This window comes from Lampetra planeri, chromosome 75, assembly GCF_965212315.1.
Source record: "Lampetra planeri chromosome 75, kcLamPlan1.2.h2, whole genome shotgun sequence".
Lineage (NCBI taxonomy): Eukaryota > Metazoa > Chordata > Hyperoartia > Petromyzontiformes > Petromyzontidae > Lampetra > Lampetra planeri.
In genome coordinates, this window is record NC_136180.1 from 925,126 (window position 1) to 945,564 (window position 20,439).

The 20,439-nt window shown below is 50.3% G+C and overlaps 1 protein-coding gene across 3 annotated transcripts in view; it reads right to left on the reverse strand.

Moving 5' to 3' along the window:
- LOC144737930 (uncharacterized) overlaps positions 1-20,439 on the reverse strand; it is a 98,816-nt gene that overhangs the window by 13,376 nt on the left and 65,001 nt on the right. For all 3 annotated transcript variants that reach the window (XM_078620820.1, XM_078620822.1, XM_078620821.1), the window contains exons 6-9: positions 4,088-4,219; positions 2,048-2,115; positions 1,636-1,921; positions 1,001-1,276 (exon numbers count right to left, since the gene is read on the reverse strand). In XM_078620820.1, coding sequence (XP_078476946.1) covers positions 1,001-1,276; positions 1,636-1,921; positions 2,048-2,115; positions 4,088-4,219 — 762 coding nt within the window. The remainder of the gene's footprint in view (positions 1-1,000; positions 1,277-1,635; positions 1,922-2,047; positions 2,116-4,087; positions 4,220-20,439) is intronic.

Genomic DNA, 20,439 nt, shown 5'->3' on the forward strand with positions numbered 1-20,439 from the left:
GGAGAAGCTACAGAGTAAAGACAGCCGTGTGGGTGTACAGCACGAACCGAATAATAAAGGACACTGGGACAGACATCGTGGTCCAGTCGTTTATTACAAATATTACACTGGATTTACACATGTATATACTTTCAAGCCGCACTTAACTTATCAGCTCAAATATGTATTATGTACATGTTCTCAATCTCAGAGTGTTCATCAGTTATTTTTAGCAAATAAAAAAAATAGTTTAGATAACAATGCCACGTTTTTAAAGTAAACTTTGTGGCATTCCTCCAGTATTATACCAAATAATCAAAACTTCCTATGATATATGGATAACCAAACATCCACAAACATCATTAGTAGTTGTACTGCATAATACGTATAATGTTGTGGGTTTACCCTTCAACACACCGGTGTGCTGAACTTGTTACGAATTGGCATGTTTTGTTTACGTGACAAACCTTACTAAATTGGCTGTGTTAGGTGGTGGTGAGTTTAACGACACTTATATTTACGTGATCTAACCCAAAAACCTCTTATGGTCATTATACCTATTTAAAAAGCTGTGTAAGGTGACATTGTGAGTATAACTTCTAGGATCTTGTCTTGACGATGTTTGCTGTTTTTAATTAAGTTAATCGAATTGATAAGTTTGGTCTTAAGGATTGTTCTGCAACTCATTAGCGAGGTTAATCAATAATGATTGGAGTATTAATCGCTAGTACACGGGTCTTAACGACACAGATTTGGTGATATTATTCTGTGGCCTAACACAATACAATTATGAATCATAATGTTTGCTGCGAAAAGCTATGTGTTAAGATTACAGCATTTCTGTGGCAGAGTTACGACTGTCCACTTGTCCTCCAAATGTTCATATTTCCAAAAGTTCACATGAAAGAGGTATAAGGCATACTCTTTGGTTCTTTTGGTAAGAAGCAAAGAGTATGGATTCCTGCAGTCAGGAAAGCTTCAAATCAAGGTATAAGGCATTTTATATAAAATAAATTCTTACCAAGAGAGCTCAGAAACTGTTTGATTTCAGGATACTTATCCTGCACGGCTTGCAGAGAAATCAGCAGCTGGAGGCAATCATCATTGCCTCTCTTGATGAAGTAGTCGAGCAGTAGCTCTGCACACTTCTCGCCGCCATTCATGTCCATGGCTTTAGCGAAGCGTTCATTAGGGATACATTTTTGTCTCTTCAGATGCTGTAGGAGATGCTGTGGGTTCCTACCGACCCACAACTTCAGAGCTGACTTATTCTCTCGAACGCACTGCATTGCATCGCCTGTGATTGACAGCATTGAATAAATGTCACTGGTATTTTTTCAATTGCTATTCACTTTTGCCATAATTGTGCTAAAAGAATCAAGAGGCGACGCAGAGATGGGTTTATAATTGTGCTCAAGCATTATGGCGTTTAACATTAAGTTGTTCAGTCACACGCCACATGGTGTGTGCCATCTTGTTTTGCGGCACAGAACATAACACCGATTAATTATTTGCAAGGGCAATCACACATGCTGCAAAGCTGTACAGAATACGAGCATATGAATTCATTTCATCCCTTGCTTTTTGTAAAAAAATTAATGCAAAATAAATTAACTGCCAGTACACAACTCTTGTTGTAATTAACGTGGGTCATACCTTTGTGCTCAAGCCACCTCCACAGCTGCAAATAGTGCTTCCTCACAAAGTAGAGTGCTTCCCACAGTATCTTACAGTCTGGCTCTCCTTTGTTAAAGAAGTGGTCCAGTATGAGCTCCACACACTCATCTCCATGCCTCTTCCTGGCCGCGTTGTAAACGTGGTGAGGAATCCACTTATAGTCCTTGAGATGCTCCAGGAGGTGTGAGGGATCTACTCCGATCCAGACCTTGAGATTCTCTTCGTTCTCTCGGATGAGATTCATTGTCCCACTCTCTTGGCTCCCCTGTGGTGAAGAACACGGGATCTGATTAATGAGGGGTGAAGCCCACAGCATACTTGTGAGTAAGCCTACACACTGATTAATTATGAAGGTTGGAGTCAATGTGAAAACATGCTGCGTTGATTTTACCTGAACTCCATTTAACCGAACAGCAACAAGTTTGTCGCTTTCATCATTATCCCTTCCAAAGGTAATGCCTGTGAAATGAATCCAATAAAATTAAGTTACCACTGATTCACGTGTAACAGTTGATATGGTTGATAATTTCCTTCTGGTAGCAGAGCAAAACATTCAATCATTGGAACCCATATTCAATTCAAAGAGGCCATCTATATTGCAAACATTTTCCAACTGTTATAAAGATGTAACAAATATTTGGTTGCAGAGTTGCAGAATGAAAAGTATTATTGAACGTTAGTGTTGAAACCAGAAGTAAGCAGTAGGAAACAGGACTAAAATAGAGGTGTGGTGGAGTGCTGTGAGCCTGCAGACCAAGAAAGCAGCAAAGTCGTTGCCTGCATTGTGCTGAAGACAATAAATATAACCTCATGTAAGAAGTCTAACCGGTTCATGGGAGAAAATGTTTGAAGGTGGTTTTTAAATGAAGAAAGGTTGCTGAAAAATATGGCCTTGAGAAACCTCTAAACATTTTTGTCAAAGGTGGGAAAATCTCAGCTCATAGTCGTCCAATATAGCTGTCCATGTAAAATGATTTTGGGTTAAATTGTGCATATATAAATGTGTCGTTAAACCCCCCACCTGACACAACCAATTAGCAAGGTTTGTCACGTAAACAAAACATGCCAATTGGTTACTATTCCAGCACACTGGTATGTTGGAGATTAAACCCACAAAATTTACAATTTGAGTATGAGGTTTTGCTGGTGATTACAACCAGCTTCATCAGGTGATCAGCCAAATTTGTGAAGAAGTATTCCTGTTTCAGTCTTAAAAAGAGTAATTATGAAGTCATCATTGTGAGCCTTTCAGATGCCAAGACCATAGGGGGTTTAATGTAGTAATATAAATTACAATGGATCATGTTAATCGGAGAATATGCAGTACCCATTATTAGTTGGGTTATTCACAGGTAACATTCAGTGGAATGCTTTTATGTTTACTTGTTGTCCCTCCCCGCACCTACGATTAGGATACATTAGATCTTAGAATATTCATATTGGTCGGGAAAGCCTACGTGCTGCCAAAATGTTTATATTGAGGGTCAAGAGATTAATTTCCTATAAAAACATTATTTATTGAAGTAAAATATAAATGTCAAAATATATTGGGGGTCACAGCCATTTTATGTCCAGTACACACCTGTCATAGATAGTGGCAGAACGATAGACAATTAAAATGTTCATAATATCTGGATTTGCAAGTTAGTAACATTTTAAAGGAAAAGTTTTATGTTGGAAACATTAGTCAAATTGTACTCTCATCTAATAGTCTCCAATACATGAAGTGCTCTCTCACCTACATTCTTAGTCATTATTGGAGTCAGTGTGTATCAGATTCTGCAGCAGATTCTGCATCATGTTACTATTTATACTTGATCTTGTTCAACATAATCACTGAGGCTGTTTGGTAGAGGTGCCCTTGTCTGTTGGAGTAATGAACATTTCCCTCAAGGTGAGCTGCGATGAACTAGAGGTTGATCAAGAGTTATCTGCATTTGTTGTGAAAGCGATTAACATTGTTAAAAAAATCTGGTATTTCTTTGGCAAAGTTGGGAGTGAAATTCATGCAGTTGACTAAACTATTGATCATGAATATGCACGCATTACGAACTTATGATTTGGAGTCATGCAAGGTATCATTGAGATTGACGTTGCAGTAGCTGAAAATATACAACAATGAAACATATGCAAGACGGCTCATTAAGTTCTGGTCTCGAGATGATCTGTCTGCCGTATGAGATAGTAAAGTACATGGGGTATGGTGTACTTTCACAATCAATTATAGTAACACCTTACTCTTTTGTGCCAAAATATGTATGGTGAGAAATATCAATAAACAATGATCAGAATATGTAACAGTTAGTTTCTGAATTCAATTACTTAGAGAATGCACCCGGAATATATCAAGCAGTGTCGCCATGGTAGCATAAGGATACAATTTGATAGATTCATCCCTTTTTGTTACTTAATAAAGGAACACTATACCTACCACAATGCTCCAGTGTTTTTTTCAAAGTAAGCCATTTCCCTTTTCTGATACGTCGAGAGAAAATCAATGCAGACAGTACCAGTGCAAGGACACATCCCAATACGATAGCTGTTGTAGCTGCAGTGTAGTTTCCTAAAGGATGAGAAACAACATGCTGTCAAAACCAGAATGTTTACAGTCTAATCTACACCTACTTGTCAGAATTGATAAATTGAACTGCATGTTAATCAATTACGTTTTAAGGTCATAACCCGTATCAGATCAAATAATTGGTACATTTAGTATTTTCCCCATTCTCATGGTGAAAGACTATCACGAAGGAAAGTGCCGTGTTTTATAGCCATTGTCTGCAATGGGTTCTCATTAGGGAGCGATGCTGGTATGTGACTTTATGTACTTAAGTAATTTGTGGGTACAGTAAACCCTCGCTATACGCGAGTTCTAGATTCGTGAGTTTCGCGAGTAACTAAATGCAAACTAATTCCTTATTCGTGACCCACTGGACTTCAGTATTTGCGAAAATACGCAGTACCAGACTACCAACACTGGTGAGGGGTGCACAGACTTGTATATTTGAAACAGTCTGCGAAGATTAGGCATGCCTCCTCGGCTGCCCGATTAGTCCTCAACTCTTGAAGTGATCCCACTCGGAACTCGCTATTGTGCATGCTTACTTAATATGTTCTCACAGTCCACTCGTTTATACATTCTTATATATAAAAGTCTCCACGCGCTCCCGCTTGCGGGGGATTTGGCTCAGGAACGATGGGCTATATGTAGAAAAAAAATTGCCAGGCGGCACGCCCTAAGCCCCGCGGTGGGAATAGGCTCTTTTATTTTCCCATCCCTAAACTTTAAAGTAGTTTAATTAACAAATTTGTGCCATTTCTATTATTAATTATTTACTTATTGCGCGACATCGACCGTACCAACTGACGCCAATTGCGTGGGGGGGGGGGGGGGGGCGGACCCTACCAAGTGATGCGCATTCGCTCCACCTCACGGGACATTTACTTTTACGCGTTTAACAGCCAACACATACACACATGACGCTGCGGATATTTCTTCACATTGTCATGTCCTCTTCGCCCCTCCCCCCCAACACGATGTGTCCAGTTTATTCTACAGACTCCGTAGATAATAATATTTTACTGCTTACATACCATTATTTTTGCACGGGCGGGGGATGCTGGGTGGGGGGGTAGCGGCCCAGCCCCTAGCCTGGCAACGTGCCAACTCCGCCTCCTCGCCAATGTCGGCCAGGAGGGGGGCTACGCATGGCACAAGGCCTCAACACGCCTATGGTAAGTACAAAGTTCCAAGTTTCTTAGACTAACAAATCAAGTCCAATGTTTTCTATTATTAAACACATTAGTTGACAAACATTACAATAATAATGTTTGTGTGCACAAAACTCCTTATTTTTAGGTTGCTAAATTTTCCATTTTTTGCTGCGCTTTTATGACGCTGCGACGGTCTGCCTGTCTGTGATGTGGCCATGTACGCCCATGTGTATGTGTGTGTCAGTCCATATGTGTGTGTTAGTCCACATGTGTGTGTGTTAGTCCACATGTGTGTTAGTCCACATGTGTATGTAAGTCTATACATGTGTGTGTCACTCGATATGTGTGTGTAAGTCAATGCGTTTGTGTGAGTCCATATGTGTGTACATCCATGTCTGTGTATCTCAAGTAGATGTCTGTGTGTCGTATGGGTGTAGGGCTGTGTGTGTATCAGTCTATCTATGTGTGTCTAAGTCCATGTGTGTGTGTCTTAGTCCACATGTGTGTGAGTAAGTACATATGTGTGTTTACGTCAATGTGTGTGTGAGTCCACGTATGTCTGTGTGTGAGTCGCTGTATGTGTGTACGTCGATATATGTGTGTAACTCCATGTGTGTATCTCTCAAGTGGATGTCTATGTGTGACAGTCTGTATGTGTGTGTACGGCAATGTGTGTGTGTCACTCTATGTATGTATGTGTGTGAGTCGCTGTATGTGTGTACGTCCATATGTGTGTGTAACTCCATGTGTGTCTATCTCAAGTGGATGTCTATGTGTGTGTGAGTCCATATGTGTGTGTGTCTGAGTCCATGTGCGTGTGTGTTAGTTGCTGTGTGTGCATGCCTCCATGTTAGTCAGTGTAAGTCCATTTATTTGCGTGTCTGTAGGCCCATGTGTGCGTCTTAGTCCATGTGTGTGCTTTATTGACCTGCTCAAGGCCTATGATACCATCAGTAGGCCTGGCATCTGGGTTGTTCTTCGTGCTTTCCGAGTCCCTCACCCACTGCTCACCATCTGTAATGACCTTCATGATGGTGAGCGGCCCCGCGTCAAACTACGTGGCCGTGAGTCTGAGCCCATTCTCTGTACACCTTGGGGTGCAACAGGGATGTCCTCTGGCTCCCACATTATTTTGCATATATTTGGACCACGTAGTTCCTGAAGCCTTCAATGGCTGCACCGCTATAATTTCCATCTGGTACAGATGTAATACCGTTGACGACTCTTGACGCCGGAGTTGGAGGCACACGGGTTTATTTCACAGCACAACAGTGGGCATATAACACTCGAGGGGGTATCGGCCCCCTCACCCGGCTAGCTGGGAATACGCACGCTAGCTACCCTAGCCTGCCTCTTAGTCCTCCACTAACGGGCTAGGGGAGGCTGTCTGGCCCGACACTGGTCAGTCGGGCTACGGTACCCGGAGTCCCAGAGCACTAGCTCTGGTTCTCGGGACCACGCCGCTGGCTCGGTCCTGCGCGGCCCTGACAAGGGCGGTGTCCCAGGGGAGTCCAGGGCTCTAGCTAGACGATCTTCGGTCTTCACTGGTTTAGCTTTAACATTCTCCCCCAGCCCTCTGACACATCCCCTTTTTATACTCAACCCCCGCTGAGGGGTGGGGCCCCGGGCTGCCCGGTGCGGACGTCGTTGAGAGCACCCCCCCCCCGTGCACTCACGTAGCCCCGCCCACTGTGTTTGTTTCCCATAAGCTGCCATGCATAACGGCTCTCTCTCTAACACCCCTACATCACCCCCCCCCCCCCCCCGCATAGCTTGCAGCTGTCCCGGCTGCCAACATACAAAAAAAACGACAATAAAAGCGCATTTACCCCCTGAACGCGCGTGTGCCTCACTATTTTTCAACAATAACAAGAACAACAACAAGAACACACCAAGAACGCAACAGCAAGAAGAGAAACCAACCCGACGCACCCCCCCCCCCCCGAATAAATACCAATTCCGTAAAACAGCATACATACGATTTGCAGGGAACCCACCACACACCCAACACATGGTGAGCCCAACGCATACGCATCCAATGAGCGGGGAACACACCATTCACACAACACACAATGAACACAACCTATGTACACATCTTCCGTCCTCACAACAGTCTGCGCATTTTAGCGCGCGTCCTTGCAGCGGGCCCCTCACACGGGGTAACCCCGGGTGGCGGACCGTCCTGTGGCAACAGTCCGTCTTGGGGTGAGTCCTCATCCGACGCCGCGTGACCCTTGGCATCCCCAGGAGGGGTGATCGGGCGTGAGCCCGTCACTCCTGATGCACCTGGAGGTGGCACAGCCGGCAAGGCATCAGGTGAGAGCGACGGAGACGGACCCAGTGAGTCGGCCGACCCCCCACGTTTGGCCACGCGTGTGTGAAGTGGGGATGTGTACTGCGACGAATGGTTTTAATCTAGAGGGGTGCACGAACCACCGCCGCTTTCCCCATTTGATACGCACGCACTGCGGTCACAACACCTCAACTACCTCCACAGGGCCCCGCCACGGCCGCACCAGCTTAGAGGAGGTTGCTAATGGCACCTGGGGACAGTGCAGCCATGTCTTGTCCCCCGGCTTCCACTGCAGCATGTGCGCCCGACCCCGTCTGAGTCGTTCGTTCGCTTTCTGACGGAGGTCAGAGTTTTGTATGGCAGCATCCCGTGCCTCTGTCAATTTGGCCAAATTAAATTTCACATGGTCAGCCAATTTAGTTTTTCCCTGAGGCGCGGGGATCTGCAGCTGGGCACGAACAGGCGGGTCAGGTTCGCGGCCGTACATGAGGTAGAAGGGTGAAAATCCCGTAGCTGCGTGGGGGGCCATCCGGTACGCCGCCAATACCCCTTGAATTTGCAAGTCCCAATCGGTCTGTGAGTCCGACACCTGCTGTGACAACATTGACGTGATGGTCCGATGCAGACGCTCGACCATCCCGTCAGTCTGCGGGTGATACGGGGAGGTACGAATTTTCTTCGTGCCCAGGAGCTCACAGACTTCTTTGAGCAATTTACCGGAAAAATTTTTGCCCTGGTCGGTCAGCAGCCGCTCCGGAGCACCTTTGTCCAGGACATAACCCTGAACAAAGGCCTCCACGATGGCTGCTGCCGACTGGTTGGCAAGGGGCCAGGCCATAGGCCAGCGCGTGAAATACTCCACACCCGTCAACAAATATCTATTGCCCCTGGGTGTGGCGGGGAATGGGCCCAAAATATCCAGCGCAACGAGTTCGTTAACTCTGGACACTTTGATTGACTGCAAGGGTGGGTTAGACACACGTGCTGGCGGTTTTCGTTGCGCGCACCGAGGGCATGACCCCAGTAAATCCCCGACATCCTTCGTCATGCCTGGCCAAAAAAAATCGAGTTGGAGTAAGGCGAGGGTCTTTTGGGTCCCCAGGTGTAGGAGGCGCTCATGTGCGGCCCACACCGCCTTGCCCCGCAACCCCGAAGGGACCACCAGCCGATGTCGATGGGATTTCCCGTCCCAATGCATCAGCAGACCATGCACCAATTCTCATGCGTCGGCATCACCCCTGCCCTGCCCAGCACAGACGACGCGACAACGCAACCCGAGGAGAGAGGTATCCTCCATCTGGAGGCGCCCCCATTCATTGACGGGCAACCCCAACTGGGAATCTTTTCCCTGTTGTGCGATTGAATTAGGAACCAATGTTTCGTCGTCGCCGGCGGCTGCCAGGACCGGAACCGGTATGTCCCCTGCTGGCCTGCAACGTCCCGACCCCAGGAGGCATGCACATTTGGAGGTGGTTGGCATGCGCGACAGAGCGTCCGCATTGGTGTGGCGAACGCCCTTACGGTAGGTGGTTTCAAAATCAAAATCCTGGAGGATCTCCAACCATCGGGACAATTGTCCCGATGGCTGTTGAACTCGCAGGGCATACTGCAGTGCCGCATGATCTGTGCGGACGGTGAAATGCCGACCGTACAGATATGGGCGATACTGTTGGATGAAATAGACAATTGCCAACAGTTCCCGACGGGTGACACAATATCTTTGCTCTGCCGGAGACAACACCCGACTGCCGTACGCAACCACCCGTTCCATGCCGTCAACCACCTGGGAAAGCACGCCCCCAATACCCGTGTTGCTCGCATCGGTGTCGAGCAAAAAAGGCTTAGAAAAATCGGGGTAAATCAAGGGAGGAGCTTTTACCAGGGCCTCCCGAAGGGAGCAGAAAGCAGCCTCCTCCTCCTGACCCCAGTGGAACCGAACCCCTTTTGATGTTAAAGCGTGTAGGGGTTTCGCAATCGTCGCAAAATCTGCGACGAACCGTCGGTAATACGACGCGAAGCCAATGAAACTCCTGACCTCTCCCACCGAGGTGGGAGTCGGCCAGGAGCTGACGCACTGCGTTTTGGCGGGATCGGTAGCAATACCTGAGCGCCCCACGATGTGTCCCAAATAACGCACCGAATCGCGTAACAGATGACATTTTTGGCGTTTGAATTTCAAATTAGCAGCCCGCATCTTTAGGAAAACCGCCCGCAACCTCTGGAGATGTTCGTCAAAAGTTTTACTAAAGACGATAACGTCATCCAAATAAATTAGGCACGAATCCCATTGCAATCCAGCCAAAACCAATTCCATCAAACGCTGGAAAGTTGCCGGCGCTGAGTGGAGTCCCATCGGCAACCGGTTGAATTGGAACAGGCCGTGCGGTGTACGGAAAGCAGTTTTAGGCTTTGAATCATCGTCCAGAGGAAGCTGCCAGAATCCCGAAAGTAAATCCAATGTGGAGAAGAATCGCGCTCCCGCCAAGGCGTCCAGTGATTCGTCCATCCGTGGGAGCGGGTATGCGTCGGCAACCGAAATTTTGTTAAGGCGCCGAAAATCAACGCAAAACCGCAACGAGCCGTCCTGCTTTTTAACCAGGACGATCGGCGCTCCCCAGGGGCTGGTGGAAGGAGAAATGACGTCGGCGGCTAACATGTCATCAATAGCCGATTTGACATGGTCCTTTTCGGCGGGACTTAACCGAAAAGGATTCTGGCGTATTGGCGCGCTGTCACCCGTATCAATATGGTGACGCAGCAGATGAGTGCAACCCAAATCGTATTTGTCCCGACTGAAAACGTCGGAAAATTCCCGCAGTAGCGTTTTAAGCTGTTGACGCTCTGAATTTGACAGGTCCATCGATCCCGCACAAAGCGCCTCGAGCCACCCTTCATCGCTGTCCGAATGTGGTCGTGGCGCAGGGACAGCACTCACGTGATTCGCGACGGGTTCCTCACAGGGCACCGGCGTCGCGTGAGCAGGCACGGTCCCCTGCGGGACCACCACCGTCTGCGAGCCCACATTGAGGACCGCGATGAAGGGGTCTCCGTCCCCTCTTACTATGGTCTGGTCCGGAAGTAAATGAGGTCCACTAACCCCGGCCCTAGACGGCCCCAGCAGAACTCCTTGGGCCCCAATGCCCTTAGCGAAGGGCCGCCGAAGTTTCAAAGGAACCAACATTTGTGCCCCCGGAGGAACGCGCACCGTTCTATCTACGAACGCCGGCACCGTTGCGAACGCCGTCCGACTCGTACCGGGGGATGGCAGGAACGCCATGCGTCGGCCCGACGGGAGCTCAATGCATCCCTGGTCGATTAATATCCTAATCGGCATTTTGGCCAGGAAGTCCGTCCCCAGCAGGCACGGAACCGCCAGCGAGGAGGAAACAAAAATCGGCCCAGACAATTTAATATCCCCGATACAAATTTGGGCTCGAATCTGTCCGATGATGCCAAGTGAGCCCCCGTTAGCAGCAAAGAATGGCACGTTAACAGGCATCAAAGGACGGCTCTGGGCAGGGAGAATATTGTAAATTAACTCCGAAATAATGGTCGCTGATGCTCCCGTATCGACCAGGATGCGCACCTCGACCCCGTCGATGTGCCCCACAACGGCCGACGACCCCGACGACGCGGCTACAACACGATGGGCCAACACGGACCACTGGCTGGGTTCAATCTGAGTACCCAGAGTGGTGCATGTTGGTGCGATGGTGCGCGATATTGGCCCCCCAATCGGTGTGGTGTCTGAGTGTGTGGCGGGTGTGTGCGTGGGCCAAACATGTGAGGTGCCGCGACTCGCCGGGTTATGATGATGGAGCTTGGGAAGAGGGCCGGCGTCCCGTCGAGGTGTCGTCCCGCGCTGCCGAGGAGAGCAGCACCCCGAGGCGACATGGCCCCAGATGCCGCAGTTGTAGCAGCGCGGGAGCGCTGGTGACGACGACGGATGATCGGGATGGCTCGAGCCGCTCCGGTCCGCCCGTACTCCCACTCCCTGCTGCCGTTGATGGTCGATGGCGCAGATCTCCTCCGCCGGGAGGGTGGCTGCGGCCACGGTACGCCCGCTCGCCGCCTTGCTGGCCTTGCGTCGTTGCGCGAGCAGGTTTGCGTGGAGGAGTCGTGCCGCTTGGAGGGAGCACATCTCCGCGTCGTCCTGTGCGACGATGACGATCTCCAAGTCGTCCGCCAGCAGGAGTATCTTCTCCGTAACCATGGCGTCGACACCTTCGTTGTCCATCCGTGGAAAGGCCGCCTTTGCCAGTGCCAGGAGGCTTGTGCGGTACGCCAGAGGCGACTCCTTTGCCCCCCGCTGGCGATCGTAGAAGAGTTGCCGACAGTCTGACGGCGGACCGTAAACTGCAGCCAGCACCTGCATCGCCGTCTGCAGCGTAGAGCGCCTCTCCTTCGGTGCCGATGTTAAAGTGGCGAGGGCGTCGCTGTCGAGGAGTGCTGGCAGCGCGCGGAGAGCCTCGGCGTCCGTCCACTCCGCCATTTCCTGGTGAGCGAGGAAGCGCCGCTGGAAGCCGCCCCAGTCGCCTTCCTCGCCCACAAATTCTTTGAGTGGAGGTAGCCGCTGATGTAACGCAGCGGCTGCCGCGGAAGGTCGCACTCCCCCGTCTCCCCCACCCGGCTGTGCCGCGACTCCGTCTCCCCCACCCGGCTGTGCCGTGACTCCGTCTCCCCCACCCGGCTGTGCCGCGACTCCGTCTCCCCCACCCGGCTGTGCCGCGGCTCGAACAACCGATGGCATCGCCGGTCGCACCCGTGGTGACGTGCCGTCCGTTGATGATGACGCGGCAGGTGCTGTATGCCCGCCGTTGGACTCGATGCTCAACCCGGCCACGCCCTCAACAGCAGCTGCGGCGATGGCGGGATTTTCAAATTGGTGTTCCGCCGAAATGGCGGGAAGGCGCTGTGGTCGTCGGCTTTCGTTGCCCCGTGGCGGTCCAGCAGCCCCCAGCTGAGTGATGTGGTCCAGCATGCTGGCAGCGGCGTGCAGCAGCTCCATCAGCTTGGCGTGCGCCTGCCTCAGCCCCTCTGCCGACACCTCCCCACCCTCCTGTTGCTGCGGCGTAGCCGTATCTGGCCCCGACTGCTCCGTGCTCTCTTCACCCGTCCCGGGCTCTCCGACTGCAGCGGTGTCCTCCGCCCACGGTATCCTGACTCGAGCTGTCCGGCGCGTGTCCATGTTCGTATATTTTTACTTCTGACACCAGATGTAATACCGTTGACGACTCTTGACGCCGGAGTTGGAGGCACACGGGTTTATTTCACAGCACAACAGTGGGCATATAACACTCGAGGGGGTATCGGCCCCCTCACCCGGCTAGCTGGGAATACACACGCTAGCTACCCTAGCCTGCCTCTTAGTCCTCCACTAACGGGCTAGGGGAGGCTGTCTGGCCTGACACTGGTCAGTCGGGCTACGGTACCCGGAGTCCCAGAGCACTAGCTCTGGTTCTCGGGACCACGCCGCTGGCTCGGTCCTGCGCAGCCCTGACAAGGGCGGCGTCCCAGGGGAGTCCAGGGCTCTAGCTAGACGATCTTCGGTCTTCACTGGTTTAGCTTTAACATTCTCCCCCAGCCCTCTGACACATCCCCTTTTTATACTCAACCCCCGCTGAGGGGTGGGGCCCCGGGCTGCCCGGTGCGGACGTCGTTGAGAGCACCCCCCCCCCGTGCACTCACGTAGCCCCGCCCACTGTGTTTGTTTCCCATAAGCTGCCATGCATAACGGCTCTCTCTCTAACACCCCTACACAGATACAATGGGAGGCTGATCGATGCCCGGGTGCGGTCAAGAGATGGCTCCCTATTGCTCAACCACGTTATGTATGCCGATGATCTGCTAATTGCTGCTCACTCGGATGACGAGTTGGAGGTGCTGCTGCTGAACCTGGAGCTTGCCACCAAGAGGTGGGGGCCTTACCATCAGCCCCACCAAAACTAAGCACCTTCCTGGGTATTTTGTACCATCGGACAATCCATCCCCACAGCTCACAATTTGAAATGCAGCAGTTGTGTAGAGATTGGAGAGATTCCCATACCTGGCCAGTGTGCTCTTGACTGGCTCCGGTTTAACAGCAGAGGTCTCAATCCAAATCATTCGAGTGCCATTATCTTTTCATCGGCTGCGTAACGCTGTGTGGAAGCTACCTGGTCTCTCGCTCCGCATGAAGCTCCAGGTCTTCTCGGCCACGGTAATTCCCTCCCTTCTCTACACTTGCGAAACGTGCACCCCCCTAATGGAACATTTTTGCTGGTTAGAAACATTTAGGCTGGCCTGCTAACGATCCATCCTGGCTTTAACGATATGTGTGTGTGTGTCGAAGTCGATGTGTTTCTATGTGTGTGGGTCGATGTCTGTGTGGAAGTCCATGTGCGTGTCTGCCTTTTTTGCCCGGGCAACGCCGGGTACTAACCGCTAGTTCGTTTATAACCGAATCAACTGTGAGATGCATTTAGAAGAATGCGGGAAAGTGTTGTGGCTCGTATTCTCCAAATTATAACTGTGCATTGCCATCAAACACGTGCATCTTCTGAGGAGTCATCCTCCTGAGCTCCTCAACATCACCACCACCTTCATCGTTGTAAAATCATCATCGTCAAAGGTAGTTACAAAAAAAACATTGTTTATTATTAAACTAAACCATTTATTTTTCCAGGAAAGGCCCACTATAGCTCTTTTTCAGAAATGACCTGGCCACAAATGATCACTCAACGAAGTGGCTTATCACGTGTAAATTTATATAGCAGCCAAATCCTCTAAATGCATGTTTCTAAATGTGGAGGGAAAAACCGGAGGACCTGAAGAAATTCCATGTGACCACGGGGAGAACATGTAAACTCCAAATATACAGGTGTCTGGGTGGGGATCGAACCCAAAACCTTCTGTATACCAGCAAGGCATCATCGGTCGGCCTTTTATTGTTATAATTGTTATTAAACATTTGCCATCTCCCCCCTATGTCCACTCGTACCAGGAATGTCACCCCATTTTACCATTTGGAACGAGGTTTCTGCATGGGTGAATTCTGTAATTGTGACCGTTTTCAAGAACGTAACCCTGGCAGATAGAGAAAGGGTTTACCATGTACTTAAAATTTTGCATAATTTGGAAGCCAACATACGTGCCAGAATATTTAAGAATAATATCACAGGATCTCTAATGTTAAGTGTGAAGCGGATGCCACGTAGTTTTTATGGATATATATATACCCATAATATTAATTAGTGTGGTTGCTGGTTTCGAACCTTGAACTTCGACAACGACGCACTACCGCTTAGCCATTAAAATTAAGATTTGGGTGAGTTGGTGAAGAGAGACGGTGACGTCATGAGACGTCGGGATGTTGAGGAGAGGGGTTCATGACGCTACGCGGGATTTGGGTGTGGCACGAAGAGGGGGTGAGTAATTGTAATTTATAATCCTCATACTGTATATAGAGATGAAAAATCTATATTTCTGTATGAAATCATCAGTTTATGAAATCATCAGAGTCTGTACATATTTGCCATCCTCTTACCATGGACGTTATGCGGATTTCTAATATTTAATTAATAATAAAATACAAATGAAAACAACAAATAAATTATTTTCACCTACGTGACTTACCGAAAAAAACCCAAAGAGTATGGATCCTTGCAGTCACGAAAATTTCAAATCTAGAATTAGTTAAATAATAGCAATGCTCACCTGATTCCAAAGAACACAGGATGAGATGTTACTATCCTTTGTGCAAGCACTTCCAAGTGTTCATGAACAGTGAGCCTGGTGAAATTTGGGGAGCGCATCGTCAGTAGTGAACCTTTGGTTCCTAGGGTGTTTCGGCCTTTCATACTATACACCCTCCCCAAAGGCGGCCAGCGACAGGGTGATCAATCCTACGCTTGCGTCCCATTGCCAATTAGTCATAGGAGTTGCCTTGTTGTTGATAGCCATCATCCCATGGGACTATGCATGGCAGGGGTGTCCTCCTCCCTGAGTCAAGCATTGTTGACTGCATACCTCCTGGCCCTCTCACCTGCATTGGTTAGGCATTGCCTCACCAACACTTACTTTACCTGGAATGGCACCTTCTACAAACAGAATGAGGGTACCCCTATGGGCTCCCCCTTGTCACCAGTGATAGCCAATGTTTTCATGGAGAAGTTTGAATCAGACGCCATCCAGACGTCTACCCTGCATCCTTCCCTGTGGAAGAGATATGTGGATGACACTTTCGTCATTTGGCCACATGGCCTCTCAGCATTGAACCATTTCCTGGACCATATCAAATCCAGACACCCATCCATCAGATTCACCAAGGAAGTGGAGAAAGATGGCAAACTACCATTCTTGGATGTTCTGTTTGAGAGGAGACCTGATGGCTCCTTGGGACATTCTGTTTACAGGAAGGCCACCCACACAGATTCCTACTCGAAACCTGATTCCCACCACCACCCATCTCAAAATAATTTTCTCATCAAAACACTATACCACAGAGCTCATTGCATATCTGACCAACACCACCTGACCAGTGAATTAAAACATATACATCTGGCCCTCAAGATGAACGGATACTCTGACCGTACTATCCGCCAAGCTGTTTCTCCCACCATACAGAAACAACCACCTGAAACTCCGATCAAAACCATCACGTTACCATACATAGCAGGCGTGACCAAAAAGATCTCCAAAATTCTAAACAAACGTAAGATCCAGGTCAGATTCAGTACAGTACATAAAATCCGTGATCTAATCCCATCTGTGAAAGATGTCATTCCTGACTTGCAATACCCTGGAGTCTATAAACTGAGTTGAATCTGTGGTGATTGTTACATTGGGGAAACGAATCGTCACGTCTCCGATCGTGTCCGCGAGCACAAGTCAGATCTGAAACACATCAAAATTGAGTCTTCCGCTGTTGCCGATCATTGTTATAACGACGTGGGCTCTCATGATAGTCTTTTCCGAGACCAAGGTGCTCTGCAAACCTTCTGGCTACCATCAAAGGTTTGTGCATGAAGCTATCCAGATATACAAACATAGACATAACTTCAACCGTGATGATGGGTACAAATTGAGTAATCATTGGAAAGATGTTATTAACCATGTAAAAAAGATTGAACTACTTGTCAAAGCCACCTCTTAGACACACTCAAGCTGTTGTGCTTACGATTCGCACTCCCCACCTGAAGAAGGATGTAATTAACCAAGTTTAAACTTTAGCTGCCGTGCATTTTACTTCTAAACAGCCAGTTTATATTTGTCTATTTGTCTAGGCGCTCTTCTTCCCACCTCCCCCCCTCTAACCCAGCTTAAATATACGCTCCAAGCTTGGTGGTGTTTCATTCTTCACCTGAGGACGGCTGCTTGCGTTGTGGCCGAAACGTCGTGAGAATTATTTCATTTTATTATGTTTTATTTTTATTATTTTATTACTTCCCTTCTACGTGACTTTACCGAAAGAACCAAGAAGAAGCCAGTTTATATTTACTCTCATAATCATATCCATATTGATTCTTCTAATTTTACAGTCATATCCAGCCTGATACACCACCATCACTAAGAAAAAAAGTCTGATTTACAACAGTGTTTCATTCCCATTCGCCATTCAGCGTCCAGGCACCGTACATGCATTGTACAAGTACCGTACATGCATTGTACAAGTGTAATGCGGGCGTAAGCGACCTTCCGGAGGTGACGTCACGGGGGGTGGAGTCATGTGACGTGGGGGTAAGGTTCGGGGCTTTAAGCGGGTAAACCGGAAGGGGAAGGTAGTCGGGGTGTGAGCGGAATAGAGTGAGGCCACGCGGGCGAGAGTGGAGAGGGGGGGCGCCGACGGCCATCGGGAGCCAACCCCGAAGATAAGAGGAAGCTGCGGAGTGGTGTGCAGCTGCAGAGGAGACAGCCAGGAGGGCTGCGTGTTAGAGGCAGCGGTGTGGCTGCCAGGAGGAGCTGCGGAGAGAGAGAGAGAGAGGGCTGCTTGTTAGAGGCAGCGGTGTGGCTGCCAGGAGGAGCTGCGGAGAGAGAGAGAGAGAGCAAGAAGCTGTGAGAGCTGCGGAGGGAGAAGAGCAGCAGAGAGTACAGCCAAGGGGGGCTGTGTGAGAGAAACAGCAGCGGAGCTGCTGTTGTGGATCGGGCCGACATTGGAGTCAGCACCGTGGAGAAGCTACAGAGTAAAGACAGCCGTGTGGGTGTACAGCACGAACCGAATAATAAAGGACACTGAGCCAGACATCGTGGTCCAGTCGTTTATTACACTGGTGTCGGAAGTGCAACGGCATGTCGAAACAAGTGAGGAAGAAAGTTAATCCGGCGCCTGCATCGGCTTCTTCGTCCGACGACGACGAACTCCCTCCAACCACGGATCCTGTTGGGGTGGTGGAGGAGAGCCCGGCTGAGGCGACCACGGGAACGGGAGTGGAGGATGTTGGCGCGGTGGCGGGTCCGTCGACATCATCAGACGCGGATCAACGATGGCAAGCGATGGCGGTACAACTGGAGGCACTTAAGGACGTCCTGGCGCATCTATGCCATCTCGTCGCGCCAGGGACGATGGATGATGCAAGTGGTGCTCCGCGGGCCGCCACGTTGCCTGTCCTGCCGCCGCCATTGCCCACGCGGCAAGAGGCCGCCATTTTGCGCGCTCCGTGGCGCCAAACCGCCATCTTGGCCACGCCGCGGGCCGACGCCATTTTGAATTTGCCATCACAACCACCACCATTGGAAGACGGCGGGAAGAGGAGTCGGAGTCGCCACCTTACAACGGTTAAAGAATTTTCCGTCGGTGGGGACTGGAGCGCGTTCGCCTGCCGCTTCTTGGCGGCGGTACGCACAGCAAGATGGACCGATGCGGAGGCTTTGGAGGTGTTGCCGACTCTCCTGGACGACGAATCTGTCCGATTCTTCCGTTCCATAGCGACCGATAAGAAGGCAACTTTACGTGGTGTTTTTCAAGAAATGGCCGATGCTTATGAGCCACCAGATGATGCGCATCGGCGATTCGCTCAACGACAACGAGCACCAGAGGAGTCGCCCGTGGCGTTCAGGGGTGCGGTGCTGGAGCTGGCCATGGCAGCTTATCCTGAGACGCCACAGGACCTGCTTGAGCCTCTCATATTAGGGAAAATGTTGGAGCTGTCTCGGGATCTAGGGATCCCCATGCCTGTGTGTGGGCATGAGAAGCTAACTTCCCGGATGGCTGCTAAGTGTCTCGATGCGCAATTCAACCTCCGTCGCTGGAAACAAGTGACGGCGTGGACGGGGGGGCCCGTCAAAGATGGGGATGCGCTGGGATGGAACCCTGCGCAGGCCGTCTATGTTCCGGATGACCGGGGCCCTCAACAACTGACGGCCGCCTCCGCTCCATGGACGGGACGCGGCGGGCCGAGACCGCGCGCGGTGCTACCAGAACGGGGCCGTCAGGAGGCGAGGCCTGCGCTTCGGCGCAACGAGGCCGAATGTTTCCGCTGCGGGCGTAGGGGCCACTACGCCAGAGACTGCTGGGCCCGCTTCCCGGCTCCGCCGCAGCAGGAGGCCTCGGCACCGGTCAAGTCGGCTAAAGATCCTCCGAAACAGGCATGTCGGCACGCACCAGACACTCGGCAAGGCTTTCCACCTCACCCACCACCTGTGTTGCGCGATCCTATTGTTGTTGTTAAAGAAAGGCCATCGACGGGGCCTTGTCATTCAGTTACGCAGTGGCGCAAATTGGCACGGAGAGTTGTCGCGGCCGCTACGGGTTCGTCCACTGTACCGGGGTCCATACAAGGTGTGGACGTGCGCATTTTGGTCGACTCGGGGGCGTCTGCGACTATTATATCGGATGTCATTTTCCATCTGTTGGGCATTCCGTCGGGGGCTGTGCGTCCGGTTTATGGGTCGTGCGTCGCTGCGAACGGGGGTAGCATGGGCATCGTGGGTCAGGTGGATGCTAAGATATCTATTGGGGATGTGTCGGCCTCGGGTGTTGTGTTGATATCGAGATCTTTGGCGGTTCCTTGTTTGTTAGGCACCGATTTTTTGGCTAAGATGCCCATTTTGATCAAAATCAATGAGAATTGTATTGAACTGCCGGGGGGCCGTCAAATCTCGTTTCTGCCGTCGCCCTGGGGGCGACCTGCTTCGGCCGTACAAGTGCAGGCGCTGTCCGTCGCATCTGTGGACATCCCACCTGGTACACAGATGCTTATACCCTTGCGGTATCGGAAGCCCCTGCCTGATCGGCTAGGAGCAGTAGGGGTCTTGTTGTCACCGTCCGCCACGATAACAACCGGGTTGGCGTTAGTGGGGGCACAGACCATCGTCCGGCCGGATCAATTACCGTTTTTACAGGTGCTTAATGCGGGGGGAGAAAACGTCCGTGTCCCGGCCGGTACGGTTGTGGCACATGCCACTACGGCGTTTGCGACCCATGATTGTCCACATAGCCGGGGAGTTGTTGCTGGGGTTTCCGAGCCAAGGAGTTCGGATGATCGTTGGGTTGCTCAATTATGTGACGAAAATTCTTCCCTGTCCATGGAGCAACGTGGTGCGCTGCGTAAATTGTTGTTGACATATTCCGATGTGTTCAGCTCCGATGATTTGGATTTGGGCCGCACTTCCTTGCTTTACCATCACATTGAGACGGGCGATGCTGCCCCTATTCGATTAAATTCGCATCGGATGAGTCCTGCGGAGCGAGAACACGTACGGGGGGCAGTGGAAGACATGTTGGCTGCGGACATTATATCGCCATCTAACAGCCCATGGGGCGCTCCAGTCGTCTTGGTTAAGAAGAAGGATGGCAAATT